This window comes from Salvelinus alpinus, chromosome 4 (genome assembly GCF_045679555.1).
Source record: "Salvelinus alpinus chromosome 4, SLU_Salpinus.1, whole genome shotgun sequence".
NCBI classification, from domain to species: Eukaryota; Metazoa; Chordata; class Actinopteri; order Salmoniformes; family Salmonidae; genus Salvelinus; species Salvelinus alpinus.
Window position 1 is genome coordinate 64,647,892 of NC_092089.1, and position 8,555 is coordinate 64,656,446.

Genomic DNA, 8,555 nt, shown 5'->3' on the forward strand with positions numbered 1-8,555 from the left:
TGGAAATCTTGAACTTTTTCATATTTATTCATATTCAAATGAGTCACTCAAGAGATTCTCCAACAGCAACAGATAATTATACAGTATCTCTGACATACCCCATTCAAACATGGGTTATCTTGAATATCAACAACTATCCTACAGTATAGTGGAGAATAGATAAATCATCCATAAGTCTATTTGATGCTGATTCTAATTTTATCAGCAGAAAACATACAGCAACAGCAAGAGCTACTGTCACAGGTGTGTGTAATTGGACTCAACTCAAAATTCCATAGTCAACCTTATTCTGATCTCAAATCATATAGCCACTGTTTACAAAAGAAGACTTACAGAAACATACAGCTTGTGGAGTGTAAACAAGTAATTGCTTTAAAAGTCTGGTTCCACATAATCTCTATAGGGAGGCTTAAGCCTAAAGCCACTCCTATATCCGGTTGGACATGATTCTAGTGTTAAGTCTCCTGAAGAAGGATTTGGTTTTGGACAGCTTGTACTTCTTCCCGTCCTTGGTCTTTTTGTGGTAAACCCCGTTCCAGTGGTCCTCCTCCTCGTCCCCCACCCACGGTCCCCACGCACCCTCGTTCAGGTCTGGGTCGCCCCTGGGGTCCTCAGAGGGGTACCTCACCGGGACAGAAGTCCGGTTGTAGAACACCAACCGCGCCAGGAGCTCTTTGACCACGTCCGGTCGCTGCTCGGCCAGGTCATAGCGTTCGTACGGGTCTCCGCTGATGTTAAAGAGCCATACTGACTTCTGAGGTTCCAGGTGGCGTTCCAGGTTCCACCAGCTGCCGGGAAAGCCCGGGAGCATCGGGGGCGGGGTCCAGTCTCCGTATCCGGGGTCTCCGGTCAGGAGCTTCCAGTCGCCTGCACGGATGGAGGCCTGGATGGCTGTGTTCCAGATGCCATAGCCACTCTGCAGGGAGCCGCTCCGGGCCGGGTTGTAGAGAGGGTCGATGTTATGGAGGATCTCCAGTCGGGGGGACTCCTTCTCCTCACTGATGGCCCCCCACATGTCATACCCATCTAGCCCCTCGGTCTGTGACGCGTTTCCCCCAGCCAACCCAACCAGCGTGGGGTACCAGTCGGTGATGTGCACCAGGGCCTTGCTCACCCTCCTCTTACGCCTCAGCAGGGGGCTGTGGACAAAGCCCAGCCCCCTCACGCCCCCCTCCCAGTAGGTGCCCTTACGCCCCCTCAGAGGCCAGTTGCTACCCCCGGAGAAGGGCTGGCCTCCGTTGTCAGTGGAGAATATGATGACACTGTTCTGGTAGTAGCCATACTTACGAAGGGCATAGGTCACATTCCTCACCGCTTCGTCTACAGCCGACACCATGGCTGCATATTTCCTCCTGGCCACGTTGCCCAGGCCGCGGTATGGATAGATGTATTCCCGCGGGGACTGGAGAGGTGTGTGCACCGCCTGGAAGGAGAGGTATATAAACAGTGGCTGTGCCTGAGGGTCGTGGGCAGCTAAGATCTTCCTCACCCTCTGGGTGTACAGATGGGTGGAGTACTTCCCCCCCTGACCCCATGCCACCGTCTCCCCCTCGTGGAGGTCAAAACCACACATCCCTGGGCCGTCACATGACTTGTAGGTGTAGTAATCCACGCTGCCTGTCAAAGAACCGAAGTAGGAGTCAAAGCCTCGGCGGGTGGGCAGGCACTCCTTCTTGTAAAAGCCCAGGTGCCACTTGCCTACCATATGGGTGGAGTAGCCAGCCTCCTGCAGTCTCTGGGGAAGGGTGACCTGGTCAAAGGGAAGGCAGTTGGGCTGACGGGGTCGGATGATGGAGTGCTGCAGGCCAGTGTGGATCTGATACCTGGGCAGAGGGATACAAAGGCATAAAATGTCTGATCCCTCAAGTAATTGACTAACAATGAAAGTAGCCTAATACCCTGACTACACCACTCGCGTCGCGTGCATGAGCGTTGCAAAATAAATGTAGAAATCTATGTTATTCAATTATTGCACCCACACGGCTCGCGCGCGTCAATGAACATCTGTGTTGCCAAGGGCTAAAATAGAAGTCAGTTCTATTTGTGATGCAGATCGTGCTGCAAGTCCTGCCTCTCCCATCTCCTCACTGGTTTATAGAAGCAGGTACCAACGTGCCATCTCCTCATTGGTTATACCCACGTGGGTGACTGAAAGACGAACGAGGTCGATGGCGGTAATGCACCTAATTTATGAAAGTTGCCAATCGCAATATAAAGTCCAGAAAAGAAAAAGCGTGGAAGGAGGAGAGATGACTAGAAACGATTCGGTTGACCGTTTTATGTGTGGATTAATTGTCGGAGTAGAGGACCTTGTGCATTTCAGGTAAAATAACAACTCAATGTTTATATCCCAGGACAAATTAGCTAGCAACAGCAAGCTAGCTAAATAGGACAAATTACCTAGCAAGTGCAAGCTAGCAAACTAATTTCCAAAAATGTTTAAAGCTTTTCGACCTGTCCCCAAATTAATGTAATTGGTTCAGAGTTTGTTTTGATATTTTAACCTGCGTGTCGTGATCGCGTTTGGTGTGGGGGTACAAAATACATTTGTGCACGATGGCGCACGTGCGCAGCCGGTTTGGGTTCCTTGTAATCAATGTATCAACTATGAATGATCAAAAAGTAGAAAAACAGACAGATATATGGATCAACCAACACTGAATTTTAGGATCCAGTGGCGTCATTAGGCCTGGAATTCTGGGGCTTCAGCCCTGGATGTTTTTGGTCCAGCCCTGAATCTTTTGGTGGTCAAAAAATATAAAACAAAATATATTGCTCAGTTGTGCACCGGGGTCTCCCACTCTTCAGTTTCTTGGCAATTTCTCGCATGGAATAGCCTTCATTTCTCAGAACAAGAATAGACTGACGAGTTTCAGAAGAAATTTCCTTGTTTCTGACCATTTTTAGCCTGTAATCAAACCCACAAATGCTGATGCTCCAGATACTCAACTAGTCTGAAGAAGGACAGTTTTATTGCTTCTTTAATCAGCACAAAAGTTTTCAACTGTGCTAACATAATTGCAAAAGGGTTTTCTAATGACCAATTAGCCTTTTAAAATGATAAACTTGGATTAGCTAACACAACGTGCCATTGGAACAAAGGAGTGGTGGTTGCTGATAATGGTTCTCTGTACGCCTATGTAGATATTCCATAAAAAATCAGCCGTTTCCAGCTACAATAGTCATTTACAACATTAACAATGTCTACACTGTATTTCTGATCAATTTGATGTTATTTTAATGGACAAAAAAATTGCTTTTCTTTCAAAAACAAGGACATTTCTAAGTGACCCCAAACTTTTGAACGGTAGTGTATGTGTTCCAGAGTAGAGAGTGTTCCAGAGTAGAGAGAGCCAGTGTAGCTACTGCAATTGAGTACTGGCAGTGTCTGCTGTGGCAGGTGGGAAGGTGTAATCTATCTGAAAAATATATAATCTCTCAATGTTCATGTCAAAGTGCACCAAATTCATGAATTTAGTTAAAATTCCTTGTTTTTTTGCCCGGACCCCCTTACTGGCTTTGGGCTAAGCCACCAAATGTCTTCAAATCCTTTATTAAAACGTCCCTGACAGGATCCATCTATTACTATTGAGGATACTCGGTATTGGTTACTCCACATTACTCCAACTATAGGGAAAAGATCCTACAGATAAAATACAACAACGCTTAGAAAAAAAGACAAAGAGAAAAACATGTCTGAATAGATCATGAATTATTTGGCTACAATAAAACAACTCTCTAGGCTACTTCAGATCTGGTGATAAAATATGCACTTACCTGCCGGTGATCAGCTGACTGCGAGATGGCGTGCATATGGGCTGTATGTAATAGTTCTCCAGCTTCACTCCATCCGCGGCCAGTTTATCCAGCGTCGGTGTCTGGATGTCGGAGCCGTGGTAACCGATATCGTTGAATCCCTGGTCGTCCGTCATGATGAAGATGATGTGAGGGGGATGCGGTACCGGCGACCGGTCTCGAAAGTTCGGAACTGACTCGTTCTCCACCTGGTTCGGTCTCATAAAGTCCCACGACAGGTAGCCGAGACTGAGCAAACTGACCACGGAGAATCCGGTTAGAGCTGACACTGCCATGGTAACTGCGCGCCTTTAAACGTTTAGGAAATCTATAAGTGAAAATATATACATAGTTCGTTGTATAACGTTGTCATAAACGAGAAAAGCATGTTAAAACGATAAGTACAGTATCACTCTAGCAAAAGTCGACTACACTTTATAGCCTGCTCCTACAGAACAGGTTTGATCTCTCCTCGCGCTATGATGATGATGCCCACGAACCTTCTGCGTAATGATCAGAGATATATATACTACCTACATACCTTTTGCTGACGTGTCTTAAAATGTTGTTTAATTAAGACTCCTTAAAAAACAATCCTCTTTCCCCAGTGGTAGTATTAACCCCACCCGAATGAGTTTGCCCTGGCTCATTAAAATAACCCACTAATCACAGTCCAACACGACATCTTTTGGATGTATTTTTGGGGTCATTTTTTGTTTATTTCAAACGTCCATGGACGTAATTTTTTTTTTTAACAGGTCTAGAACGGCTTTGATTTGGCCCAAACATAGATGTCTATCTTTGGTTCAGATTTGGTTCGGTCCAAACTGGCCTTGATTTGGCCCAAACATAAGAAGCCTATGTTTGGTTCAGATTTGGTCGGTCTAGACCAGCCTTGATTTGGTCCAAACATAGAAGTCTATGACTGGTCTGGACCAAAACAATTTTTTTGACATTTTTCAATAAATGGGATTTTTTTTAGCTACTTTTTAAGTTAATACCTGCAGTCAACTTGTGCTATACATTAGGAGATAAAGCAGATTGTAGGCTCAGCTCTAATTTATGTGCTCTTTGTTACCTGGAGTTGCATGGCAAATGGTAAAGGAAGACAAGGAATGGACGAAGGACAATGCCCAAGGACTAGTCAGCCCTTCCCAATCTGAGGGGCCAAAATGTACAGTATTCAGAGGACTGACTATTCAATGTGATAGATATCAAACACGGATACTATAGTATTATCCTATCTGAAAGTTCTCCACTGAGGATAACTCTGATGCTATCTATATGGATGTATTATCTCAGTGGTAACTTGTATCTGTACAGGGTGTACTCTGAATTACCCTATGCAAAAAGGTTTTATGGTCTTCTTAGGAATTCTGTCTCATTCACATTGGTCCCAACCCCCACACAAGCCTTTACATGCTGTGACCCCCTTTGGAGATTTGGCCTTGGTGGTCAGGTTACACTGTAAACTTGGTATTGTTTGATTGGTCAAGGGTGGTTGGTTTTAGGTTATGCCTTCAGATGTTCTAAATGGAATTAAATGGCTTTGTTCTTTCTCTTATCCTGTATCCAGTTCATGGAGGAAGGTTGTATGATCAATTCTCATTTCCTAGGCATCTGGCTTCGTATGCATCTCTTTGTTCGTGCTTTGTCTTCTAAGTTAACCTTAGGATCTACACTGAACAAATATATAAATGCAACATGCAACAATTTCCAAGATTTTACTGAGTTACAGTTCATATAAGGAAATCAGTCAATTTAAATAAATTCATTAGGCCCTAATCTATGGATTTCACATGACTGGGGATACAGATATGCTTCTGTTGGTCACATATACCTTACAAAAATGTGTGGCAGAGATCAGAAAACCAGTCAGAGTCTGTTGTGACCATTATTTGCATTATGCAGCGCAACACATATCCTTCTCATAAAGTTGATCAGGCTGTTGATTGTGGCCTGTGGAATGTTGTCCCACTCCACTACAATGGATGTACGGAGTTGCTGGATATTGGCAGGAACTGGAACACGCTGTCGTACACGTCGATCCCGAGCATCCCAAACATGCTCTATGGGTGACGTGTCTGGTGAGTATGCAGGTCATAGAAGAACTGAGACATTTTCAGCTCCCAGGAATTGTGTACAGATCCTAGCGACAGAGGGCGATGCATTATCATGCTGAAACATGAGGTGATGGCAGTGGATGAATGGCATGACAATGGGCCTCGGGATCTCGTCACGGAATCTCTGTGCATTCAAATTGCCATCGATAAAATGCAATTGTGTTCGTTGTTCATAGCTTATGATTGGTCTGCTGTTGTGAGGCCGGTTGGACGTTCTGCCAAATTTTCTAAAACGATGTTGGAGGTGGCTTATGGTAGAGAAATTAACATAAAATTCTCGGCCATTAGAATGTCACATGCGCCGAAAAACAGGTGTAGACTTCACCGTAAAATGCTTACTTACAAGCCCTTTTCCAACAATGCTAAGTTAAAAAAGTAAGAAAATTAAAACAAAGAAACAAAGAAATAGTAACACATTAAAATAACAATAACGAGACTATATACAAGGAGTACTGTTTACTGAGTCAATGTGCAGGGGTACGAGGTAGTTGAGGTAATATACTGCATGTACATGTACTGTATGTAAGGGTAAAAGTGACTAGGCTATCAGGATATAATAAACAGAGTAGCAGTAGCTAATGTGAAACGTGTGTGTGTACGTGTGTGTGTGTGGCGTCAATGTGCATGTGTGTGTGTGTTTTTTGTGTGTGAGCCTATGTAGTGTGTGTGTATATGTGTGTGTTGGGAGTGTCAGTGTAGTATATATGTGTGTGTGTGTGTGTGTGTGTGTAGTATATATGTGTGTGTGTGTGTGGGTAGAGTCCAGTGAGTGTGCATAGAGCCGGTGTAAAAGAGTCTGTGCAAATAAAAAGGTGTCAACGCAAATAGTCAGCGTGGCCATTTGATTAACTGTTCAGCATTCTTATGGCTTGGGGGTAGAAGCTGTTCAGGAGCCTTTCGGTCCTAAACTTGGCGCTCCGGTACAGCTTGCGGTGCGGTAGCAGAGAGAACAGTCTATGACTAGGGTGGCTGGAGTCTTTGACAATTTTTAGGGCCTTCCTCTGACACCGCCTGGTATATACAGTAGGTCCTGGATAGCAGGGAGCTCTGCCCGAGTGATGTACAGGGCCGTACACACTACTCTCTGTATCGCCTTACAGTCGGATGCCAAGCAGTTGCCATACCAAATGGTGATGCAGCCAGTCAAGATGCTCTTATTTTTATTTAACCAGGCAAGTCAGTTAAGAACAAATTCTTATTTGCAATGACGGCTTACCCCGGCCAAACCCTAACACGGACGACGCTGGGCCAATTATGCGTCGCCCTATGGGACTCCCAATCACGGCCGGTTGTGATACAGCCTGGAATCAAACCAGGGTTTGTAGTGACACCTCGAGCACTGAGATGCAGTGCCTTAGACCACTGCGCCACTTGGGAGCCCACTCGTTTTCCTGTTGGAAGGTGAACCTTCACCCCAGTCTGAGGTCCTGCGCTCTCTGGAGCAGGTTTTCATCAAGAATATTTCCCGCGATCCTGACGAGTCTCCCAGTCCCTGCCGCTGAAAAACATCCCCACACCATGATACTGCCACCCCCATGCTTCACTGTAGGGATGGTGCCAAGTTTCCTCCAGACGTGACTCTTGGCATTCAGGCCAAAGAGTTCAATCTTGGTTTCATCAGACCAGAGATTCTTCTTTCTCAAGGTCTGAGAATCCTTTAGGTGCTTTTTGGTTAACTCCAAGCAGGCTGTCATGTGCCTTTTACTGAGGAGTAGTTTCCATTTCGCCACTCTACCATAAAATCCTGATTGGTGGAGTGCTGCAGAGATGGTTGTCCTTCTGGAAGGTACTCCCATCTCCACAGAGGAACTCTGGAGCTATGTCAGAGTGTCCATTGGGTTCTTGGTCACCTCCCTGACCAAGGCCATTCTCCCTCGATTGCTCAGTTTGGACGGGCAGCCAGCTCTAGGAAGAGTCTTTGTGGTTCCAAACTTCATCTATTTAAGAATGATGATGCCGTTGTGTTCTTGGGGACATTCAATGCTGCAGACATTTTTTGGTACCCTTCCCCAGATCTGTGCCTTGACACAATCCTGTCTCGGAGCTCTATGGACAACTCCTTCGACCTCATAGTTTGGTTTTTGCTCTGACATGCACTGTCAACTTTGGGACCTTTATATAGACAGGTGTGTGCTTCTCCAAATCATGTCCAATCAATTGAATTTACCACAGGTGGACTCCAATCAAGTTGTATAAACATCTCAAGGATGATCAATGGAAACAGGATGCACCTGAGGTCAATTTTGAATATGATAGCAAAGGGTTTGAACACTTATGTAAATAAAGTATTTCTGTTTTGTTTTTTTATTATAAATTTGCAAACATTCTAAAAAACTGTTTTTGCTTTGTCATTATGGGATATTGTGTGTAGATTGATGAGGATTTATATTTTTAAATCCATTTTAGAATAAGGCTGTAACGTTACAAAATGCAGAAAAAGTCAAGGGGTCTGAATACTTTCCGAATGCACTGTAATTCTGTTGTAATTCATGTGTATGAATTCATGTAAAAAATGAAGTCTAATATTTTCTCTGAATTATAGACACAGTCTAAGAATCCCAAACACTAGGAAAACATGATATGGGCCCGGGGGGTTCTTGGGGAGCTGTGACTAGGCTGGGGCCCCTAAACCCACAA

General features: G+C 44.7%; 1 protein-coding gene across 1 annotated transcript; it reads right to left on the reverse strand.

Moving 5' to 3' along the window:
- On the reverse strand, positions 1-4,291 carry LOC139574139 (arylsulfatase I-like). Its single transcript, XM_071398343.1, has 2 exons — positions 3,778-4,291; positions 1-1,823 (listed from the first exon to the last, which is right to left on the reverse strand). Exons 1-2 carry the CDS (start codon positions 4,089-4,091, stop codon positions 428-430), a joined length of 1,710 nt encoding a protein of 569 aa, XP_071254444.1. The 5' UTR covers positions 4,092-4,291; the 3' UTR covers positions 1-427.
- Positions 4,292-8,555: the final 4,264 nt, after the last annotated feature.